This window comes from Tamandua tetradactyla, chromosome 20, assembly GCF_023851605.1.
Source record: "Tamandua tetradactyla isolate mTamTet1 chromosome 20, mTamTet1.pri, whole genome shotgun sequence".
NCBI classification, from domain to species: Eukaryota; Metazoa; Chordata; class Mammalia; order Pilosa; family Myrmecophagidae; genus Tamandua; species Tamandua tetradactyla.
In genome coordinates this window covers 17,076,125-17,101,001 of record NC_135346.1, presented here as the reverse complement: position 1 = coordinate 17,101,001, position 24,877 = coordinate 17,076,125, and the positions used below count along the sequence as shown (strand labels likewise).

General features: G+C 40.9%; 1 protein-coding gene across 11 annotated transcripts in view; it reads left to right on the top strand.

Moving 5' to 3' along the window:
• The window catches only part of KLHL3 (kelch like family member 3), a 382,736-nt gene that overhangs the window by 306,360 nt on the left and 51,499 nt on the right, over positions 1-24,877 (top strand). For all 11 annotated transcript variants that reach the window (XM_077138539.1, XM_077138537.1, XM_077138538.1 and 8 more), the window contains 3 exons: positions 3,387-3,496; positions 18,931-19,047; positions 22,434-22,583. In XM_077138539.1, the coding sequence (XP_076994654.1) occupies positions 3,387-3,496; positions 18,931-19,047; positions 22,434-22,583 (377 nt within the window). The remainder of the gene's footprint in view (positions 1-3,386; positions 3,497-18,930; positions 19,048-22,433; positions 22,584-24,877) is intronic.

Genomic DNA, 24,877 nt, shown 5'->3' with positions numbered 1-24,877 from the left:
TCTTTCAGGATTCCAATGAATAGACTGGTACTGTCTTATTGGCACCATAGTATGTGATAGGGTTTAATTTGTTCCTTCCACACCAGAGCCAAAGACTCTCATGAGCGTCTCCCACTGCTTTCTAAAGTTGTGTTTTCTTGATTTGGCACTTGTACAGTTACTGAAATCATTTGTTTCTGAAGTTCTGAGGAAGGTGGCTTTGCCAGTTTTTGGTAGTTGTTCAAAGATTGTGTGGGAGAACGGCACCCTGAAGAATCCTATGCTGTCATTTTTGTTGACTGGAAGCCCTTGTGCTCTTGCTTTTTACTTAAAAGTCTTTGTAATTTAAAACTTTTAAAATAATACAATCTCGTCTTAAATTGTCTCATAGGAAAATCTTTGGAATGTGTAAGCTAAGGTCTCTCTAGCTTTAATTGAAGTCTTTTTCCTGTTGATATGTAGGAAAGCAAAGACCAGCTTTTTAATTTACTAACTTCAATAAAATTGCTTCCCTTCATAGAGGAATTAAATTTGTCTTATTATGTACAAATATTCCTGATATTTTCACGAGAGTTCAGTATCAGTCTAAGTAAATGAGGGTACATGGACAAGCTTTAATCGTAACCACAACGATATCATTAGGCTGGTGGAGAGGTATAGTCACTTAAAGTTATCTAAGATGTTACCAGGTCAGAGAGGGGCCACCAAAGAATGAAGGGGTAAGCCTGGAGACTGATAGGCCAGGGATACAGATGCTCCTTGGGGTGATGGAACAGGGCTGTGAGAAAACTGAAAAAGGAACAAGGTCTGCATCAGATGTTGGAGAATCCTGTGATCTCCAGAGCCTGCTGCATCAGGAATTATTAGCTTATGGTTTGGTTGACTTTGGAATAGCTCACAAGGCACTTTCATGGATCCTTTTTCATCAGAGCATGTGTTCTAGTTTGCTAGCTGCCAGAATGCAACACACCAGAGATGGATTGGCTTTTAATAAAAGGGGATTTATTTTGTTGGTTCTTCAGAGGAAAGGCAGCTAACTTTCCACTGAGGTTCTTTCTTACGTGGAAGGCACAGGCTGGTTTCTACTGGTATTCTCTCCAGGCCCCTGGGTTCCAACAACTTTCCCCGGGGTGACTTCTTTCTGCATCTCCAAAGGCCTGGGCTGAGCTGCTAGTGCTGAGATGAGGAATGCCAAGCTGCTTAGCTGTGCTACATTGCATTCTCTCATTTAAGCACTAGCCAATTAAGTCAAACGTCACTCACTGCAGCAGACACGCCTCCTAGCTGACTGCAGATGTAATTAGCAACAGATGAGGTTCACACACCATTGGTTTATGTCTGCAGCAACAAGACTAGGTATGCTCACCTGGCCAAGTTGACAACTGAATCTAACACAGCATGGGAGGGACGTGAGGCAAGTGGCGTTATCCCTATTTTACAAAACAGGTTAGTGAGGTTCAGGGAGATGTTGCCACTGTCCCAAAGACATACCTTGTAAATGCAAAGCCAGATATTGAATCTAGGCCACTTTTTTTTTGGTTTGTTTATAACTTAATAGTAACTTATTTATTTTGATTTTAGTTACATTAAGGTAAAAAATTTCAGTTTTTACATTTTTACAACAGCAAAACTGTATTTCTGCAACAGCACAATAATTGGCATACCATCTGTGCTCAAAAATATTTTAGAAAAAAAAACCAAGTTTTGAGATTCTGCTTTATTCCTTTTTATCTATGCATTTCCTCTACCCATTTCACTACCAACATTCTAGGCCAGACAATCATCATATATTTCTTCTTTTTTTAATGCAATTTATTGAGATATATTCACATACCCTATAATCATCCAAAGGGTACAATCAGTGCTTCACAGTATCATCATATGGTTGTATATTCATCAGCACAAACAATTTTTGGACATTTTCATTATTCCTATATATATGAGAATAAAAATAAAAATGAAAAAGAACATCCCATTATTTATTTATTTATTGTCCTTATTTTTTACTCATCTGTCCATTAACTGGTTAAGGAGAGTATCAGCCACAAGGTTTTCATAATCACACAGTCACATTGTAAAAGCTGTATTGTTATATAATCATCTTCAAGAATCAAGGCTATTGGAACACAGCTCAACAGTCACAGGTACTTCTCTCTAGCCACTTCAATAAACCATAAACTAAAAAGGGACATCTATATAATGTATAAAAATAACTTCCAGAACAACCTCTCAACTATTTGAAATCTCTCAGACACTGAAACTTTGTTTCATTTCTCTCTTTCCCTTTTTGGTCAAGAAGTCTTTCTCAGTCCCATAATGCTGGGTCCAGGCTCATCCCTGGGAGTCAAGTCCCACATGGGGCGTAGGCAGTGCGTTTACCTCCCTAGTTGGCTTGAGAGAGAGTAGGCCACGTTTTTTGAAGTTGGTGCTTTTCCCCGGACATTTCACTGTCTATATAACAACAGGACTGTAGCTGGGCATGTGTCAGGGTAGGAATTTACCTCATGCCTAATACCACTGCAGCTTAATGGGGTTTGGTTCTGTTTGAGCTGTCCCCCAAGGCCTCTTCCATCTTAACAGCTTCCTTAGACCTGGCTGCCATGGCCTGATGTCGTGGTGGTGGGACCAGCTTTGTGACTGCCGTGCTTTGGTGGGTGCTTGGTTTGGCCTTCTTGTCAACCAGACACTGGCTATGGTAGGCTCCACTTTGGGCAAGAAAAGATGATCCTGTTTTCGACCCTTTTAATGTTGGCTTCCTACCAGAACCCCCAGGGACTTCCAGCTACACAACAGTCCTGATTTGCTTCTGTTTGGTTGTGCTGTGGGAGGCACCATCCGCAGCTCTACTATCTCACACCTTGACAGAAAATGAGTTCAACTAATTAGGCAGATCCCAGTGAGGCTTTTCTGCAATATCATTCTTAATCTCATGGCACATGGAAAAGATGTAACCTCGGCTCTCTCTGCCCCATTTTTGTCTGTGTCGTTGTTTTAGAGGAGGATCACACAGGGTGATGTCTTTACTGCTGAATTTAATGGCTGGTTTAGGGGGTGCAAGAGTAGTTCAGTGTCAGGATTCTTGCCTGCCATGCAAGAGACCTGGGTTGGTTTCCCAGCTCATGCACTTTCCCTAAAACAAACAAACAAACAAAACATTTAACAAATGGTGCTGCAATAACAGGATGCTCACATGGAAAAAATGAAATCTGACCCCAACCATACAGCATACAAAAGAAAAAAAAAAAGAAAAGAAAAAAAAAAGGCTGGTTTCTCTCTAGCCAGAATATTTGTCTGTCTACCAGGACTCCACTGTCAATTTCACAGGTTGTCATGACATTGGTTCAAGGAAAGCCAGAAGTGTGTTATAACTTAGTTTTCTTAACTTCTGCTTTTTTTTTTTGGAACAGAGCAGCACTTTCCAGAGGTGATGCTGGGGGAAGAATTTCTTAGCCTAAGTCTGGACCAAGTGTGCAGCTTGATATCCAGTGACAAGCTGACGGTTTCTTCAGAAGAGAAGGTATGGCATGGCTCTTTGTGGTGAAACAGCAGCCTCATGATCTAGTCATGGGAGGGACTTATGGTTCAGTGAGATTTTTCCCCTTCTTTCCTCCCTTCTTCCCTCCCTCCCTCCCTCCCTCCCTTCCTTCCTTCTTTCCTCTCTTCCTTCCTTCCTTCCATTCCCTTCCCTTTGTTTCCCTTCCTTTCCCTTTTGGCCCATGACCACTATACTTGCTTTTTAGACTCCTTAAAGAAGAGTGACAGTGATGATGATGACATAGCTGCCTCCAATTACTAAACATTTAGTTTGACAAGCATGGTGTGAAGCGCTTTATGTTCATTTCATTCTGCCTTTACCTCAGCGCTGTGAAGCAAGCATTGCTGTTGTCCTCATATTATAGCTGAGGAAACCAAGACTCAGAGGAATTAATTAACTTGGGTCTACCTAGCACCCAGTTTAACACTGTCCTGCTTGGCCTCTTATGAGTATCATCAAGCAGTCAAGGTAGAGAGGACTTTTCCAATACCCTCATTTTACTGATGGGGAAAAAGGAACTGAAAGAGAATAGGAACTCCTCAAGGTCACTTTACTGAAAGGGGATAGGAACTCCTCATGGTCACAAGTTAGTCAGTAGTCAAGCCAGGAATAGAACCCAGGTCTCCTGACACTGGTCCCCTAACTCATTGACCACACACCTTTTCCTTTGTGTTGGTAGCTTGACTTTATCCCACTGCTTCAGCTGACCTGTGACTACTGGTCTGTCTTACCTCTAGGACTTCCTTCTTGCTATCTTCTCTGCTTGGATTATTTTTCCCTCCTATCTTCACCTAATGTATTCCAAACCTGTTCACGTTCCTCTTCCATCAGAGAGAATTTCTTTATTCCAGGCGATGTAGTCTGTTATGGTGAAAATAATACAAACTTTGGATTGGCCAGGATGTCCAAATTTCATTTCTAATATTTACAAATTTGTTTTAAGACTGTAGGCAAGATACTTTGCCCCTCCGTCTGTTTCCTCAATTGTAAAGATAGTATTAGAACACATTTCACAGAGTGGGTTGTGGGGTTAAATAGGATTATGTATATAAAATACCCGGTATAATATCTAATACCTAGTAGGTTCTCAGCCAGTTTTAGCTGAGATTATTATTGACCTTGCATCTAGAATTGTTCTTTCCTCCCCACTTTGTTCTGCTTTTTATTATTGTTGGTTTGGGGCTGATCTTACCTCCCCTGCTCGACTGTGAGTTGTTTGATGGTAGGACCACATCTTATTCATCTCTGCACCTTCAGAGATGATCAGTGAATGCTTCCTGAATTGTTTTAGTGCATTCTTAGTGCCCAAGCTTGAGGCCCTTTGCTAAGGGACTATTCCCTGAATAGCCTTGAGAAGGATTTTACATTAGAGGCAAGACTGTATTGAGAGGCATATGTTCACGTGACGGGGTCAAACTCACCTGTCACCCTGGAAAAATATGATCAGGAAGAAAAGCAGTCGTTTATCACTGTGGGTGGCCCTGGAGACTTCAGCTGGATCCCAGAAGGTAGCTGGCACATCAAACTGGATTCTCCCATGGGCCCAGGGAGGCCTCTGCTTCCCTTAGCCCTCACTTGAAACAGCATACTCGAATGAAAAAAGCGCCACCGGCCTTTTTCTGTCTTAATCTCAGAATCTGAGAGGACTCCCTTGCCAAGCCTTTCTACTGTCTTCTCTGGACTTTGATATTTAATTGACACAACTTAAAAAAATGAACTGGTTAATTTGAGTGGCTGTGTGAATGTTGGGGAAGTTGGTCAGTTGGGGGGCTATGTGAGCATGTTCTTTCAAGTGCTGGTTGAGAAAATGGAAACACAGTCATATAAACAGCAAACCTTGGATTAATTTGGGGGTGCTGAGGTTGAGAGGTGGGACCTAGCTACCTAGAATTTATGCTGTTCTGAGATCCTAAAAACATTTCTTTAGGTGAAGGCTTACCTGTGCTCACTGTACCAGATGGAGTGGGCATGGTGAATCGTTAGTAGGAGAGGCTTGATTGTGCTTTGGAAATCATTTGGGCATTGGACTCAGGAAGACCAGGGTCCAGTCCCAGCTTGACTGCTTGCTGGCTATGTGGCCTTGCCAAGTCACTGGTTTCCTTGAACTTTAATTTCCTTAAATATAAAATGGAACTGCTAAGAGTAATTCCCTTATAGAATTGCCACGAGGGTTAGAGAACAATGGATGTAAAATATCAAATACAGTGTTTGGCAGGTCCTCAATAAATGGCAGCCGTTATTGTTATTGCCATATTCCTTTATTCTGAGGCAACATTGATAATGGTAATGGTATCAGTTTTTTCAGTGAAAATGCAAAATATGCCCTTGAGTTAATTGCATCTTTCCAGAAATAAAGAGACGTGATTTTAAATGTATCCACTTAAAAATTGTCTATAGTGGCTTTCATTTGTTCATATCCTTACATATGAGTTGCTCTTTCTATATAACCAGAGTTAAGAGTTTAGATATTTTTCACATTAATGAAATTCTGTATCACGTTTGGTTCTCGGAAGTTATGTGTAGCTTCAGAGTATGTGATGCTTTTCAAAAAGCAGCTTACTCATGATCTTGATCCCTTCAGGGCTGGCAGTGTAATTTCAAGGCTTATCAAGAGTAGTAGGATTTGGGCTGCATTTTCTCTTTGGCTAAGCACCTAGTTTTTCCTCTTTTAATTGATTATATATTGCTGGTAGTTAAATTACTTCTCTTGAAAATTAGCTGGAAGCTTCTGACAATTAGAGTACATTTTTCATTTGAATGATAGTCCTTTATGATGTATGAATCAGTCACTTCAATTTCTTTAAGCTTTGAAAATTCTGTAATCTGTTCCAGGAGATATGGCAATTTCTACTCCCTATAATTACATTGCTTGTGTGTGACAGGAAGCCTTTTGCAGAAACAATAGCTTTTCCTTTCGCTGTTGCATTACAGTGAGATTTTTAAAATGCATTTGAGGTAATGTTAGGGATCTTAATATAAGATAAAATTCAGGCTGGCTGAATCTTATCTTATCTTTATTTATCTTAGCAGCAGGCAAGAATGTTCGCCTGCCATACCAGAGGACCCGGGTTCGATTCCCGGTGCCTGTCCATGTAAAAAATAAAAAAAATTTAAAAAACAAACAAACAAACAAGAAGATAAAATTCATCTGCGCACGTTACATTTCAGAAAACTCAGCTGAGGAGATGATGAAATAACCTGTGTCCAGCTCAACCCACACTTGAACAGCAGTATCATACTCCTCTGCCTGCAGCCCACTGAGTTCTTTCAACATATAAGATGTAGCCAGATTTAGACATATTAAAAGATGAAAAAAGTACATCTGAAAATAAAGGAAATGTGGTATTTACGGTTAATTGATGAGTACAAATGCCAGGTGGCTGGGCCCAGTCAGCTTTGTTGTTTGGATATTGAAGAGCCTAGCGGTTAAAGCAGAGGTTTTGTAGTAAAAAATCCTGGATTGAAATCCTGGGTTCAGATCCTGACTCTACTACCTAAATAAGCTAGGTGATCTTGTGCAACTTATTTACCTCCCACCAGAATATAAATAAGAATTAGACAGGAATTTTTTTTTTTATAGACACTGCTCGAGTTGTATAAGGTTCATGGTAGATAATGAAAAAATATTTGTTGGATGAATGAATAAAAAGTCTCTTTAAGCCTCAGTTGTCTTATCAGTAAAAGGGGGGCTAAGGATAGTGTAGTATCTACCTCATAGAGTTATTCTGATGAAATGAAAATGAAAAGTGCTTAGCACATCCACCAAATGAAAGGATAAACAAAATGTGGTATACACATCCTGTTTCTGATGGCTAATGCTGCCAGAATATAATATACCAGAAATGGAATGGCTTTTACAAAGGGCATTTATTAGGTTACAAACTTACAGTTCTAAGGTCATGAAAATGTCCAAATTAAGGAATAAAAAAGGGGATACCTTCACTCAAGAAAGGCCCAGGATTCTAGGAAATCGCATCTGGGGTTTCTCTGTCACATGGGAAGGCTCATGACAACGTGTATTGGTCCTTGCTTCCAGTTCATTGCTTTCAGCTTCTGATTCCTGTGACTTCCTTCTTTTAAGCATCTGTGGGTCCTCACTTAGCTTCTCCAGGAAAAACTCTGTATTTCATCTCTTAGCTTAGCCTCTCCAAATGTCTGTGTCTTGGTTTCATCTCTCTACTCTCTGTGTCTACTCTGCTTTCTCTCTCAGTTATCTGCCTTTTATTCTCTTCATGCAGGGCTCCAGTAAAAGGATTAAGACCTACCTTGAATTGAGTGGGTCACATTTTCTTGGAAACAACCTAATCAAAAGGTCCCACCCACAATAAGTCTGGCCCTACAAGATTGGATTAAAATATGGCTTTATGGTGCCCATAAGAGTTTCAAATGAACACACATACAATGGAATGTACTCAGCCATAAAAAGGAATGAAGTTCTGATACATACTACAACATGAATGAACCCGTTGCTGACACGTTGAGTGAAATAAGACAGATACAAAGGGGCAGGTATTGTGCTGTTCGCTTATATGAAATAGCTAAAATATGCAAATTTATAGAGGCAGAAAATAGAGTACAGATTACTAGGGGTGTGGGAAAGGGGAATAGGGAGTTATTACTTAATAGGTACAGAGTTTGTGTTTGGAGTTAAAGAAAATGTTTTGATAATGGATTTTGGTGATGGTGGCAAAATATTGTGAATGTAATTATATCATTGAATTGTACACTTGAAAGTGGTTAAAATGGAAAACTTTTGCATTGTACATATGTTATCACAATTAAAAAAAAGCCACAGGAAAACCCCAAAACTAGTAGAATTCATTAAAAAGTCATAAAGGAGATAAAAATGTCTACATCAATAGCATTACTGTATTGAATGTCTATAAAAAATTTTTAAAATGACCATCAAAAACTATGAAGACTCTATTAAGGTTGTAATTGTAAATGGATATGGCAGAGGCAAACAGAAAACAAGCTATACAACGTCCCTGAGGAATATAAAAGATGACACAAAGAAATGTCAAGACATCATATTCTTAGTGGAAATAATTAATTATATAGAAATGATCATTTTCTCTTATATTAATTTATATGTTTACTGTAATTCCAAATCCAATTCTCAGAAATATCAAAAAGTGTTCTGAAATATATCTGGAAAAAACCTCATCAACAAGAGGGAAGCAACCACAGAGTAGTAATTATAAAGACTGCTTAGTGCACAGGAAGTGCTCATTATTATCACTGCTATTATTATTAGGAGCAGTTGTAGTAGCAGTTGTTGACAGGGGTTTTCCTCAAGGGGAAGCTGCTCCTAGAGCCCGTATATGCCTGGGCTGTTGGAGGGTCCGGGAGCTCAGTATCTAGTGGGGGGCTGAGAATGGTAGTGACCTCTTGTTTCCTTTATTCCCAGCACCCCAAGCCCTATCTAGGTCTCTCCCAGGACTCAGTACTTTTCTTCTGCCAACATCATTTGCTTTTTTTCATGCCTTGTCTCCTCCACTGTACTTAAAACTCCTTGAGGGCTGCAAGGCTGTCTCAGTCATCTTTGTGTCCCACACAGTCCCTGACACAGTTCCCCATGGGTGTCCTAGAGGTGCTCAGCTGTGATCCCCTGAGGAAGAGGGAAGGTTGGATCTGCCTGAGCCAGAAGAGGTTATGGGAATAATTTACATTCTTTTTCCAGAGAACAAGAGCAGATGGGAATTAGAGGACAGGAACGGACATGGTCTCTGCCCTTTTTTCCTCTTGTTTTCCCTTCAGTTTGTTTTTGCTTTAAAATTCCTGTTATTTGAGAGGGGACAAATGGATCTTGTGAGAATCATAAAATGACAGGTTTTGTGGTAGGAACTTTGCTCCAACCTCCATGGAAGACAGATCTCAGACTGAGGAGCAAAACCCACCCTGTTATATGGTTCTTTTGTAGGGGAGGTGTAGGGTCAGAGCAGAAAGCTTATGTGTTGTATTTCCCTTTGAGACATAGTTCAGCTCTGTCATGGACAGCCTCAGTGACTTAGGGGTAGGGTGAGGTGAACGACCTTCTGGAACTCACATACTCTAAGGAAAAGAGATATGACTCGAGTTCTTGGGTGGTTTTGCCACTAAATTGCCGTGGGACTTAGCAAGTTACAGGACTTCAGTGAACATTTGCTTTTTTAGCTGGTACATATGTTTTTACTTCTCAAGAATTACTTGTCTTGTGAAATACTACCGAGTCTTTTCGGATATAGCTCTGAGTCTGTATTAGTGGGAATGTGGTCCAAGTTTTAGATAAAGGTCAGGAAAGAAATTGATAAGACCTCTTAAAAACTAGATTACTGTCTAGTACAAGTTATAATGAGAACTACAGGTTAGTGTGCTATTGTCTCCCAAAACTGTACTTTAGGGGCTGAACTCTGCTGTCATATTTCCTGGATGGGATTGGGCCCTCATCTTCCCAGGTCACTAGTGTGGCATGCTCTCCTATCTTTATTCCCAACCTCTCCAGCCTGCTGTGGTTGTGGGATGCGGGTTGTAGAGCCTTAGCTGGTAGGCTGGGTGTGAGTGACTGCTACTGAGGCATTGTCAGGCAACTGAGCAGGTATACCCTTCTGTCCTAGGATGAGCTGTTGGCCACCCTGCTTTACTCTGAGGTTGGTGGTTAGAGTTACCTGGGCCCCTGCCTCACTGTTACTCTTTCTACTGTTCTCCTTTGGACAGTGCAATTCAATAAACACCTGTGAGTGAAACACCACAGCACTATGACTGAAAAAACTACCCTTAGTGTCCATAGTCAGGTACATATCACACTTCATTTTCCAAAAATGTGATGTTTGTATTGAAGTAAGCTCATAGAGAAGTGTACAATTAAAAATGTGCAGCTAAAACTTTTCATACAGTGAATCATTCAAATAACAGGCAATCAGATCAAGAAACAGAATCTCAGAACTCCTTTGTAGTCACTACCTACCACCCTGAAAAATGTAGCTACTGTCTTAACTTCTCATTCCATACATTGATTTTTCCAGTTAATTTTTTTTAAAAAAACAATTTCAAACTTACAAGATTGTTGCCAAAATAATACAAAACTTGTAGGGATAACTCCAACACACCACAAACCCAGATACCCAAATTCACCAACTTTTAACATTTTGCCACATTTGGCATATCATTCTATCTACCATCTATATATCTATGTATCCATCCACCCATCCATCTGTCCATCTGTCCTATCTACTTCCTGTCTCTCTATTTTCTAAGTATTTGAGAGTAGGTTGTATACTTCATTTCTCTGAACACTTAATACTTCCAGGTTTCCTAAGAACAAGGATATTTATTTATGTAACCACCTAAGTATAGTTATCAAGTTCAAGATATTTGACATTGATGTAAAGCTTATAGGCTAATTCTATTTTTTTCATATGCCCTAATATTGTCTATGCTGATTTGAAACAGTTATATATACCTCAGAAAAGCCATGTTCTTCTAATCCAGTTTTGTCGGGGGAGACCTGTTGTTGGGTCGGACCTTCTGATTAGGTTGTTTCCATGGAGCTATAACCCACCCAATTCAAGGTGGGTCTTAATCCTTTCCTAGAGCCCTTTGTAAGTGAGAACTCAGAGCTGATGCAGAGAGATGAAACCAAGACACAGATGTTTGGAGATGCTAAACTAAGAGATGAAATCCAGAGTTTGTCCCTGGTAAGCTAAGTGAGGAACCACAAGATGCTTAGAGAGAAAGCCACTGGAATCAGAAGCTGAAAGCAGCAAACCAAGAGCAAGGACCAGCAGGTGCCAGCCACATGCCTTCCCAGCTGACGTAGGTGTTCCAGATGCCAGTGGCCTTCCTTCAAAAGTCACGGTATCTTTCTCCGGATGTCTTAATTTTTGGACATTTTCATGGCCTTAGAACTGTAAGTTTGTAACTTAATAAATTCCCTTTGTAAAAGCCAGTCCATTTCTGGTATATCATATTCCATCAGACTAGCAAACCAAAACAGATTTTGGTACCAGAGGTGTGGGGGTGCTGTGATTTTGCAAATGCCAAAAATTCTGAAATGGCTTTATAAATGGGTAAGGGAAAGGTTCTGGAATAATTGTGATATGCTTGATAGAGAAGGCCTAGATTATTTTGAAGAGACTGTTGGTAGAAATATGGACTCTAAGGATATCTACCATAAGGCCTTAGATAGGGATGAGGAATGTTTCATTGCAAACTGAAAGAAAGGTAATCCTTGTTTTAAAAGTAGCAGAGAATTTGGCAAAATTGAGTCCTGGTGTTGGAGAAAAAGCAGAATTTGAAAGCAACAAGCTGGGATAATTAACTGAAGAGATTTCCAAACTAAATGTGGAAAGTGAAGCCTGGTTTCTCCTTGAAGCTTTAGTAAAATGCAACAGGAATGAGAGAAGCTGAGAACTGAACTCTTGGGTACAAAGAAACCAGAAATGTATGGTCTGGAAAATTCTGGGCTTAAAGAATGCAAGACCCCAGAGAATAGTGCCCCATGTGAGGGTTTAAACAAACATGGAACCAGTCAGCCATTTCAGAAAAAGCCAGGATTGGAAATGCAGTTACCCAGAAAGGATTTTTGGAAAGTCCTATTGTCTAATGGCTGTGGTCCCTACACACTGCATGGAAAACTGATAAGAGTGTTGAAGGAAATGTATAAATGGAACCACTGCCCATATGGTCTAAAAGGAAGAGAAAAAGGGCAGATTGAAGGAAATACAATTTCAAAGGTAGAACCATAGAAGCTAAGGTCTGGAGTCAGGAAATTTCAGGCCAGGAGAGGGGATCCATTCATGCATGTGGGGAAAGTGAGTTTGCCCCAGAAGCAAAGAGTGGGCCTTCCGCTTTGTTGCCCAGGAGGAGTGTTGTCCCCTCTGGACGCAGAGAGGGTTGAGCACATTCCCTGAGGATTGAGGAGAGCCTGGCCGCAACCTCACTCTTCTGAAGGGGTGGAATATGTGCCCTGGAGATGGCAGAGAATCCACGTGCCACCCAAATGCTTGAGGAGGGTGGAACTGAAAACTTGATGGTCTCCCTAAAGCTTGGATATGTTCAAACCCTCACCCCAATATTTGAAGATTACAGGGCCACTGTATAAGCCCTTGGAAAGGGTGGAACTGCCCAAGGTTGAAATGTCATTCTGTAAATGATCCTCAGAACTTATAATCTAATGGAGTTTGCCCTGCTGGTTTTCGGAACTGTTTGGGTCCGGTGATCCCTGTTTTTCTTTCAGTTTTACCCTATGGAAATGGGAATGTTTATCCTATGACTGTCCCTCCTTTGTATATTGGCAGCAGATATGACTGTTCTAAGTTTCATAGCTCCACAGCTAGAGAAGAACTTTGCTTTAGGACAGACCATGACTGTAACTGATTTTGATAAGATTTTGCACTGTTTTTGACCTTGTGTTATATTCATATTGTTATTGAAATGATTCAAGGTTTTTATAATATTGTGATGAATGAATGTATCTTGTATGTGGAAAGAGCATGTCCTTTTTGGGTCCAGACTGTGGAATATGCTGTTTTAAAGCTGATATGTTCTCCATAAAGCCATGTTCTTCTAATTCAATCTTATGGGTTCACATCTGTTGTTGGGTGGGAATTCTTGATTAGGTTGTTTCCATGGAGATGTGACCTACCCAATACAAGGTGGGTCTTAATCCTTTTCTGGAGCCCTTTATGAGAGAGAACTTAGAGCTGACACAGAGAACAGAGAGATGAAACCAAGACACAGATATTTGGAGATTCTAAGCTAAGAGATGAAATTCAGAGTTTGTCCCTGATAAGCTAAGTGAAGAAGCACAGACGCTTAGAGGGAAAGCCACTGAAATCAGAAGTTGAAGGCAATAAACCAGGAGCAAGGACCAACAGATGCCAGCCACATGCCTTGCAGGCTGATGTAGGTGTTCCAGATGCCAGCAGCCTTTCTTCAGAGTCAAAATAACTTTCTCTGAATGCCTTAATTTGGACACTTTCATGGCCTTAGGACTGTACATTTGTAACCTAATAAATCCCCTTTGTAAAAGCCAATCTATTTCTGGTATATTGTATTCCAGCAGCATTAGCAAGCCAAAACAATGTCCTTTTGGGCATTTTCTCCTCCATTATTAGGTCTAGTTCAGGATCAGGTATTTTATCCGTTTTTGAACTTTACATAAATAGGATAGTGTTGTGTGCATGTGTTCTAGTTTGCTAGCTGCCGGAATGCAACACATCAGAGACGGATTGGCTTTTAATAAAAGGGGATTTATTTTGTTGGTTCTTCAGAGGAAAGGCAGCTAACTTTCCACTGAGGTTCTTTCTTATGTGGAAGGCACAGGATGGTCTCTGCTGGTCTTCCCTCCAGACCCCTGGGTTCCAACAACTTTCCCCGGGGTGACTTCTTTCTCCATCTCCAAAGGCCTGGGCTGAGCTGCAAGTGCTGAGATGAGGAATGCCGAGCTGCTTAGCAGTGCTACATTGCAATCTCTCATTTAAGCACCAGCCAATTAAGTCACTTTGACCTTTGACCTTTGAGTCAAAGGTCACTTATTGCAGCAGACACGCCTCCTAGCTGACTGTGGATGTAATTAGCAACAGATGAGGGTCATGTACCATTGGCTTATGTCCGCAGCAACAAGACTAGGTATGCTCACCTGGCCAAGTTGACAACTGAATCTAACTAACACAGCATGTTTTTGTTTCTGACTTCTTTTACTCAGTGTGATGTTTCAGACATCATTTTAAACCCTTGCAACAATTTACAAGGCAGGGATTATTGTCTCCATTTTTCAGAGAGAGAAATGGATACTCCGAGAAGTGAATCAACTTGTTAATAATTGATAACTCCATGAATTGGAGCTGGCTGTGTCTGCCTTCTAAGCCCCTTCTCTTTATTAATGCATCCCCACCATCAAGGAAAAGGATACTCACAAGTGATGTCATAGGAGGGCAAGGAGTATTGTAATTAAAATTATGGATTTAAGGACTCACTTTCTCAACTCAGCAGTCTGCCTAGGTTTTTCAACTAATCATGCCTCTGAGATTCAATTTTGTATAAAGTTAAAACTCGGGGTTTAGAGTTCCAGGCAAGTTCACATCCCAGACCCATTACTTCCTGGCAGTGTGACCTTGTGCAAGGTCCTTCACCTCTCTGATGTTGTTTCCTCATCTGTAAAATGGGACAATACTTCACAGTCTTTTTTGGAGGATTCACTGAGATCATACATATAAAATGCCTAGCACTTTGACTGTTGTTATTGATAAATTTAGCTCCTCTCAAATATTGAGTATCGAATAGGTCCATGTAAAAGAATCTAGTTTTTTCCTTGATGTTGTCAAAATTAGCTTCCTTCCCCACCCACCCCCTTGCCATGTTTCACTGACAATCATCCTTCACTGGATCTCTCCCCTTGCCAAGTTACTACCCTGCCTCTTTTAACTTGAGTTTTCCTTCTTAATTCTGAAAACATATTTCAAAAGCAGGGGTAAGTGTCTTGGGACTCCCCACTTTACTTGGTTTATGCAGGTCCAGAAGGATTGTGTTCATCTAGAGTTCTCTGGCTATGGCTTGTGTTTACATCTGAAGTGTGGTGAGCCGGGAGCAATGAAATCTGATTTTCTGCAACTCTTTTCCACATAGCAACCTCATAGCACCCAAAAAATTGATTTTGGAACATGAAGCAGTAATGAAATGATGCTGTTTCTTTGTTTCAAAGTGAAACGCTAAGCATGCCTTGTAGCTGGTTGTTTCATTGTGGGACCCATGAAAAATATTTTCATCTGGGAAAACATTACCCTTGTCCCATGCTTGAAGCCACAGGGTCTTTGCTTAAACTCTAAAGAGAAGAGTTGACAAATGTTACCTCTAAAGGGCCAGTTAGTAAATATTTTCGGCTTTGTGGGCCCTGTAGTCTCAACTCTGCCATACCAGTGCAAAAACAGCCATAGACAATATGTAAACATGTGAGTGTAGCTGTGTCCCAGTACAATTTTATTTACAAAAAACAGGTGGCAGGCTGGATTTGGCCTGTGGGCTGTAGTTTACCAACCCCTTCTATAGACATTTGAGGGGCAGTTTTAAGAATAGTTGATAAGAGCATGTGTATTAGGGTTGGGTTTGAGTGTGGAGCTCACCTCTGCTTCTTTCTAGCTCTGGAACTTGGACAGCTCATTCATAATGGCTAATAATACCTACTCACAGGGTTATAGTGAGAGTTCAGGGAAAGGATGTCTATACAGAGTGTGGTCCAGGGCATGTGATGAATACTAGCTACTGTTATTAGCTGCCCCTTGCCAGGGCCAGTCCCTCAATGGGAGGGGCTTTTGGGAATGTTTTGGGGTACACTGAAGCCTAAAACTAGTTAGAAGTTGATTTGTGTGTTTATTTTTTAAGCATGGAGTCTAAGTGAAAAAAATTTGTGGCCTTCCATAGCTAAGTTGAAGGTCACCGTTGTTGCTGAGTGCTGTGGCTTTCATAGGTGAGTAGGTAAACAGTGCAGCTAAGTGGAACCAGTTAGACAAGTCAAGCCAAAAATAAAGATAAAGTTAAGTATCGACCTTATTAGACTCAGCTTGCTCTTTGGTTTTTATAACACAGACTAAGCTGGCTGATTAGGAAGGTCATGAACTTGGTTCTATCATCAGTAAATCCTACTTACCTAAGAACTTGTAGTTCATTTTACAGTAAAGCTTTATCAGCCAACCATCTACATGGTATCTGGTTTTGTGCTAGGCAGCATGGTGGTGGTGTGGGGGAGAGGAGGTATAGTGACAGAACAGGTACACTTCCCACTCTGCAAAAGCTCACAGTCTAGTAAAAGGGAGAGGAAAGCTTGTAGATGACTATAATGCAAGGCAGAACGGGCTTGCAGCTGCCGAGAACCTAGACCAGCAACCTTTGGTCTGTGTCCTGGCTCTGCCCTACCTGCCAGGACTCTAGTGCCCCCGCCCCAGCCCGGCTCATTACAGGTTTATTCTGAACGCATTTGTTCATTCATTCACTAAACAAGTATTTATGTATGTATTGTCTGCTAGCAAAAATAGTAAAGTCTCTGTTCTCATTGAGCATGAGGGCTAGTGAAGGAAATATACAGTTATTCACAAAATAATGCTATGAAGATGAGGGACATCATTAGTTTATAATTAAGAAACATGAATTAGACAGGGAAGATAGAATCATGGAGGGAAAGAGGTGTGTGTGTGAATGTGTATTTATGTTTGTATACATATATTTTATACAGAAATGGGAGCAAACTATTTGTACTCTGCTCCTTCTGGTGCTAAGACCAGAGAACTGACCCTGGGAGCTTGGGCTGGATCTGTGCTGAGCTGGTGAGGAGATGGGGGAGGAGTCAGTCAGGGTATCAGGAGATCCTCGCACTTTTGAGTGGTCTTTTTCTTGATTTGGTGCTTGCCCTGTTACTCCAATCCTTTCACTGTTTTCTGGAGCTTTGAGAAAGATGTTTCTGCCAACTTTTGCTGGTTGTTAAACACCCAGCTTTTGTGGTGTTATGGAGTCCTGAAGTTTCTCACTCTGGCATCTTGTCAGGGCAGGAACTCTTTCTTTTCTATCCTAGATCTACCTGATTAAGGATCAAACTTTGCATTTGATTGTCAGGTCTCGAAGTTTCCTTAATCTAGAACTGTCTCTCTGCTTTTGTTTTTTTTTTTTTTTTTTGGTCTTTCATGTTGCTAATAATTTTGGAGAATCCAGGCTAGTTGTCTTTTAGGTTGTTTCAAACATGGGTTTGTCTGATTGGTTTCTCAGTACGAGGTTCAGGTTAAACATTTTAGGAAGAATAGTACATAGGAGATATTCTATTCCTGAATCTCTAATCAAGTATATAGTGTCAGTTTATCCCATTGTTGGTGTTTGTGTCGAATCTCCCCATTTGAGGGTATCTTTTTTTCTCTTTGTAATTAATGAGTAATGTGAACATCTTATTCTCCAACAAATTTTCATCTATGATTTTGGCATCCATTCTTCAGTGATCCTTGCTGAATCAGTTATGACACTGGTGGTTGTAGATGGCGTTTTTCTATCATTCTTTCTACATTAAAATTTTTCTATAAAGAGCCCTCCCACACTTCTCAAAGTATCCTATGAACTCATGATACTTTTTGTAATCATTGTGTTATTACTATCATTAATTTCTTTCTATAATATTTTAAATAGAGGTATGATTTATATGCAGTAAAAAGTATAGATATCAAATGTACAGTTTGATTAGTTTTGACAAATGTGTATGCTCATGTAACCTCCATCTCTATCAAGATATAGCACATATCCATTACCACAAAAGGTTTCCTTTGTGCCCTTTCCCTGTCAATCACCCCGCTTACCAGAAGCGCCACTTATTTGATTTCTTCATTATTCTTTTTTATGTTAAATTGTTCTAAATTTTGGCAATGAAAGCCCCATCAAGTTGACTCTGTTTTCTTTTTGACATGTCTCCCTTAATCTTTGAGCAGTTTCTTGGTTTCTGACACAAGAGGATGTTTTGTTTTCTTCTTCGTAATAGCTGCAGATACCCCATGGTATGAACACTATTTGTGTAATGATTTCTCCATTAATAGGCTTTAGGTTCTGTAGGTTGTTTCCTTTGTTTTCCTGTTACAGCAGTACTGCAGCAACAATCTTGGTACACGTATCATTGGTTTGAATATTTCTGGAGGCTAGAGCCCTAGAAGTGGTATTTCCAGGTCAAATGATTTGCACATTTAAAGTTTTGATTGATATTTCAAATTCTCCCCTTCCCTCCTAGGCAGCTATATTTTTTTCACAAACTGTGCTGGTTTCCCCTTAGCCTTGCCAGCATTGAATTTTACCTGTTCAGGTGTATATGGAAGTGTGCAGTTTGAACTTGGACATATCCTTGAGCAGAGTGAACATCCAAGCTATAGTTGGTCTAGTTCCAAGCCCTTCAGTTTTAATTTGTATTGAAATGAAATCTTTCCTCAAAAATGAGGAGAAAAGGAGAAAATTTGCCACTCTGTGACATTCAGAGTCACATTCCCAATTACAGCCACCTTTGGCAAGGACACTTCTAATGCTTTTTTTCTGTATTAATTCTGGGTTGAAGATAAATTAGGAAACTGGGGGTGAAAGGGGGAGGGGCACATTGCCCCCAGAGCTTCTGATCCTCTTAAGCAGTCTTTATAAAATTTGGTCTATAGTCACTGCTCGGTATTTGAAACCTTAAATAACTATTGGAAGTGATTCTTTTTGCCATGCATCATGATGATTTTACATTCATGGTAGCAGATTTATCTAACATCGTGTGTCTGTGTGACAGTATGAATGAGGTCACTCTTTGAGACCAGTTAATAAAACCCTTCTGGGTTTTTTTTTGTTATTTTAAAAAATATTGAAACTTGATTTGCACAATGAGATTGTTTGAAATCTTTTTGTTTCTTTGCTGAAGTTAACTGTATTGCTTTTCTCCATAGGTGTTTGAAGCTGTGATTTCCTGGATCAATTATGAGAAAGAAACCCGCTTAGAGCACATGGCAAAGCTGATGGAACATGTTCGTCTCCCTCTCTTACCCAGGGATTACCTAGTCCAGGTGAGTGCTGTGTGAAGAACCAAACACCTCCCCCTTTTCCTAGGGCTCTGGGCATAGCAGTGGGCAACCCAGGTTGGATGGAGGGAATTAGGAGTTTTATGGGTACTTCTGCATGGGTTGAGGGCACCAACCTGCTGGGTTAAGTGTGAGGTATGGTAGTGTAAAGGTTAAGAGCATAGGTTTGAGAACAAGACACTCAGGTTTCAGTCCCTGCTACGCTACTTACAAGCTTAGCTACTTACTTAACTTCTTCAAGCCTTAGTTTCTTCTTCCATAGAATAGGTATTAATAATAGAGCATGACTGTTGTGGGGACCAAGGGGATAAGTTTGCTAGTCAGGTGTTTAGTATGGAACCTGACATAAATGTTCACTAGAAGTTAGCTGTTCTTATTGTTGAAGGAGCAAAGCCAGGAGGATCATTTATATAATGTTTCTGTGTTCCCTTTTTGCCTTAGTTTTAGGCAAGTTGGAGCCTAATTCAAGTTTGTAAAACCAGCTCCTTACAAGTGCTTGGAATACTTACTGTTTCTACTTCCCCAGAGAAAGGAAATAAAAATTATAAGGTGCCCTGTACAGTGCCTCAGCTTTCTCATTTAATCCACATAACAACCCCCCAAGGCAAAAATTATAAGCCCCCCCCCTTTTTTTTTTTAACAAATTTGGGCCTTGAGGCTATGGAAGTCAGATTTATCTGGGGTCACCAGCTAATAAGAAACAGGGTCAGGAGCCAACTCCAAGTCTGCCTGACTCTAAAGCACACACTTTTCTCTCTCAGCTGGCAGGCACCTTTCATATGCTGTTCCGCTTACCTATTATGTGGTTTATTTTGTATAGTAAATGGCGTTAGACACTCTTAGAGGCAGGCAGAGGATAAACCTTAAATATATGAACAAAACAAGGCACTGAGGCAGTAGGTCAGCCCTTAGTTGTCCCTGAAGAGTCTCTGGCAGGACTAGGAGGCGTGATACAAGGAGAAGAGGGAGAGGTGCAGCATCTGGCCTGGCTCAGTCACTATCTCATAAATTGGAAAATATTCCACCTTTCTAAACCTGTTTTCTCATCTGTTAAAACTAGCATCTATCCTTACAGGGCTTCTTGGGAATAAAATGGAATAATTTATATATAGCCCTTAGCACAATATCCATGACAGCTGATATCACTTCACTGCTGCTACTGATAGTAGCAAGAGATGCAGCATCCTAGCAAACACTTATAAAGTCCTCATCTCATGACCCTGTTGACCACAGGCTTAAGGGGGTCACTGAAGAGTTCTCTGAATATCTGTGTCTCAGCCTTCTTCTCCTGTGCTAAGGAATAGGATACCCACCGAGTCTTTATACCTGCCCTGCATTTTACACTCTGGGAGGCACCACTGCCACCTGGTGGCAGCATATCCTTCCTGCAGAAAACATCCCCTAAGCTGAGGGGCTGACGCTGCCTGAGCTACCAGTGTCAATAAGACCTCTCACTGTTCTGAGGGGCCTACAATGAGGTGCAGGTGGGACTTTGGCCTCCAGTGTGGTCTCACTTGCAGGAGGAAGATGGCCTGTGGATCTGAGTTCCAGAGAAAGCTAATGGGGCCTTAGGTACCCCCTAGTTATCACCTCCATGGGTATCTACAGCCAAAATTTAATAAAGATATTAGAAAATGGCTCCTGGGTTATTATGATAGCAAAGCAGAGCTTAGATCTGGTGAACTATTGTGTGGGATACTTGTTTTAAGGGCTTTTTTTTTTTTTTCAAGCTCCTCAAGGTAAACACTTCTGGGAGAGATGTTGCATTAACACTCATTTGACCTTGGCACTTCAAACTAGCATAACCTGCTGGGGATGGCTGATGGTGGAAGAGGTGGAGGGGAAAGGGAGAGCTTTTGGCAGACCTGCACCCACCCTCTTCTGGCTTCGGGGAGGGGCTGATTAATACATGCTGAGTGAGTTATTTGAGAGAAGTAGCTGCTTGTATATTTCTCCATTCTCCCAAGATTTTCTAGAAATTGTTTCCCACCTTTTCTTATTTTTTCAACTGCTGCTGAAAGCTTATGATTTGTCCCAGTCTGGTTTGGTCCCTCAGTGGGGGGGGGAGAACATTTCAGGAAAATGAAGTACTTCTGGGGATCATCTCTGGGAAAGGTGGTGCTCAGAAGTGACAGAGGCCCTGTCTTACCTATCCTTCTTTTCATGCCAACTCCAACACTGCCTAACAGGGCATGGCCCTGGCCATATTTTCATTCCTGTTGACAGGTGTGGGTAGAGAGGGTGCCCAGGAGAGTCTCAGCCAGGACTTGTGTGTAACCAGCTTGAGAGCTAAGATAACTGAGATTGGGGAAGCCCTTCTCATCTCTCGCTGGACCTGAGCTCCTCAGGGTCAGAAAACTTATATTATTCATAATTTTCTTCCCAGGGTCCAGTGCAGGACTGTACAGTTAGATGATATTCAATCAGTGTTAGCTGTTGAATGGAATTGATCTTTCCTAACAGCTTCCAAACACTCCAGAAGACAAAACCTGACATGGCCTCACAAGTCCATACTACCCATGGCAGACAATGTTGCTTGGCCATCTGATCTGGGGCAGAGGGTGGAGATTTGAGAATCAGAGCATCAAAATGGACTCACACTTGGTCTTGCTCATGAGGTATTTAGGTTCACGCTCACTGCACATCTGCTTAGGTCCTTTGTTCTGGAATACAGAGGTGAAGAAGCCATATTCCCGGCTTAGATGGGTCCAGGGTGAAATCAGTGGATGGGATTTTTGTGCAGGACATCCCATCTGTTCTGATGTCACCCCTCTGTTAGGAGCTCCTCACTGGCCAATTTTCTTCCCTGAGACTTTAACTGAAACAAAATGTACATGATCTTTCTCCTTACCATCTTATTTAATTCACTGCCTCCAAAGGTTGTCCACTGGCTCCCCTCAACCCCTTATTTTTCCTCTCCCTCGTCCAAGTGTCCAACTATTCACCTTAAACATTATAATACATTCAAACTAAGAAGAACATGGGAAGAGACTTTCAGGACAACTAATTGTCTTTTGTTTTGCTTAATCTCATTTAAACCTCAAAACAATAGAGCAAACAAACAAACAAAGACAGTGATATGCCCATTTTTACAGATGAAGGAACTAAGGATCAGAGGAATTAAGGGGTGGAGGTGGAATTTGAATTCCTGTCTGTTTGGTGCTAGAGCTCAATAGCTTACTCCATTATGCTTTCAAAAGCCAGGAGATGAGCATTACTAAATCGTAATTCTGTGGACCTTTCTGTTGGGGTCTGAGATTGTGTGCTGTGGGAATGGATGAGTGTGAGTGCCAGAATGACTCAGCCCAAGGAGAGAGCTTGGTAAATGGGGTCGAGTTCTGCTCTAGGATCACCTGTGTTATTATCTCCAGACGGTTGAAGAAGAAGCTTTGATAAAGAATAACAACACCTGTAAGGACTTCCTCATTGAGGCCATGAAATACCATCTGCTCCCTCTGGATCAGAGGCTCTTAATTAAGAACCCAAGGACCAAGCCCAGGACCCCAGTCAGCCTACCCAAGGTAAGCCCTAGCCCAGTCTCTGCCAAGAGCTGGAACTATCTCCCAGGAAAGTGATCTACTCCTGCCTCCAAGTCTTTCTTCGCCCATGACTGCCCTGCATCTTAGTTGCATTTTGAACCTAGGAGAAGGAGTTTGTTGGTTCCTCTTGAATCTGCTGGTACTTCTCTCTTTTGAGGTCTTCCTTTCCTAAGAATTTTTTTAAATGTTTTTTATTGTGAAATATAACATATATACAAAAAGGCAATACATTTCCAATTTACATTTTAACAAGGAGTTATAGAACGGATTTCAAAGTCTGGTGTGGATTGCAGTTCCAAAATTTCAAAACAGTTCCACAGTTTTTCCTTCTAGCTGCTCAGAGACACTGGAAACTAAAAGAAATGTCAGTATAACGATTCAGCTGTCATACTCATTGGTTAAATCCTGTCTTCTCTGTTATAACTCCTTCTTCTCCTCTGATCCTTTTCCCAATCTTTAGGGATATTTTGACTATGCCCATTCTAACTTTTTCATGTTGAAAAGGGGTGTCGACAATATAGATATGGGTTGGAACTAGTTGATATACATGGAGAGGTTTTCCCCTCTGGGTTTCAGGACTTATTTGCCCTAGGAAACATCTGGAGGTTATAGGTTTCAGGAAAGTAAACTTAATGCTTGAAACTTTTGTAGAATCTCAGTTAGAGCCCTAGGTATTCTTTAGGGTTAACGGGAATGATGTTAGTTGGGGTTTGGCAAAGTGTAGTGTTCTAGTTTGCTAGCTGCCGGAAAGCAATATACTAGAAATGGAAACATTTTTTAAAAGGGAAATTTAATAGGTTGCTAGTTTATAGTTCTAAGGCTGAGAAAATGTCTCAGCTAAAGCAAGTTTATAGAAATATCCAATATAAGGCATCCAGGGAAAGATACCTTGATTCAAGAAGGCCAATGAAGTTCAGGGTTTCTCTCTCAAGTGGAAGGGCACATGGCGAACACAATCAGAGTTTCTCTCTCATCTGGAAAGGCACATGGTGAACACAGTCAGGGTTCCTCTATCATCTGGAAGGGCACATGGAAGACACAGCGTCATCTACTAGCTTATTCTCCTGGCTTCCTGTTTCATGAAGCTCCCTGGGAGGCATTTTCCTTCTTCATCTCTACAGGTCACTGGCTGGTAGACTGCTTCTCGTGGCTATGTCTTTCTGCTCTGCTCTCTCTGAATCTCTTTCATTCTCCAAAATGTCCCCTCTTTTATAGGACTCCAGAAACTAATCAAGACCCACCCAAATGGGTAGAGACGCATTTCCCCCAATCCAGCTTAACAACCACTCTTGATCGGGTTACATCTCCAGGGAGATGATCTAATTCCAGATTCAAACATACAGTATTGAATAAGGATTATTCTGCCTTTATGAAATGTGATTTAGATTAAAACATGGCTTTTCTAGGGGAAATACATTCTTTTAAACTAGCACACATGGTAATTAGCAATATCTAGTTAATGCTTGCATGAGAGTAGACTCCAGAATAGCCTCTGGACTCTATTTGAACTTTCTTAGCCACTGATAACATTTCTTCCCCCCCTTTTGGTCAGGAAGGTATTGTTGATTCCATGGTGCCAAGGCTAGGCTCATCCCTGGGGTGCATGTTGCCAGTGAGACCTTCACCTCTGATTGTCATGTCCCATGAAGGAAGGGTAATGATTTTCACTGTAAAGTTGGGCTTAGAGAAAGGCCACATCTGAGCAACAAAAGAGGTTTTCTGGAAGTAACTCTTTGTCATAATTATAGGTCAGTTTAGCTTCTCTTCTACAGAAATAAGTTTCACAAGAACAAGCCTCAAGATCAAGGGCTTGACCTATTAACTTGTCCCTAATGTTTGAGAGAGTATCAAGGTTTTCCCAGTGATAAAATTTAATAGTTCCATATTTTCTCTCTAGTCCCCGAAGGGATGTTGCCAATACTTTTTATTGGCAAAATCCTAAGAAAGAATTTTAAGATGACCTCCAGTGTCATCAGGAAGGTTTGAAAAAGTAACTCAGTGCTGTTTTCTCCCCCCCTCCCCCCTTCTTGTTTCACACCATGGTTTGGGCTATACCTGTATTGTAAGGAGGGGAATGGATATGTTGGTCTTGACTTAGTGGTCACCTTATCAGTCCTCCTTTTAGGCCATTCTTTGAGTCAGAACAATCTCAGTCTGCTTCTTTCTCACAGCGCAGTACCATAAAAGATAATTAGGGATAGAAGAGGAGAGATGGCACCTTGAGGAGTCTCATGGGTAATGAAGCAGGGGAAGGAAATTGAGGAAAGTGAAAACTT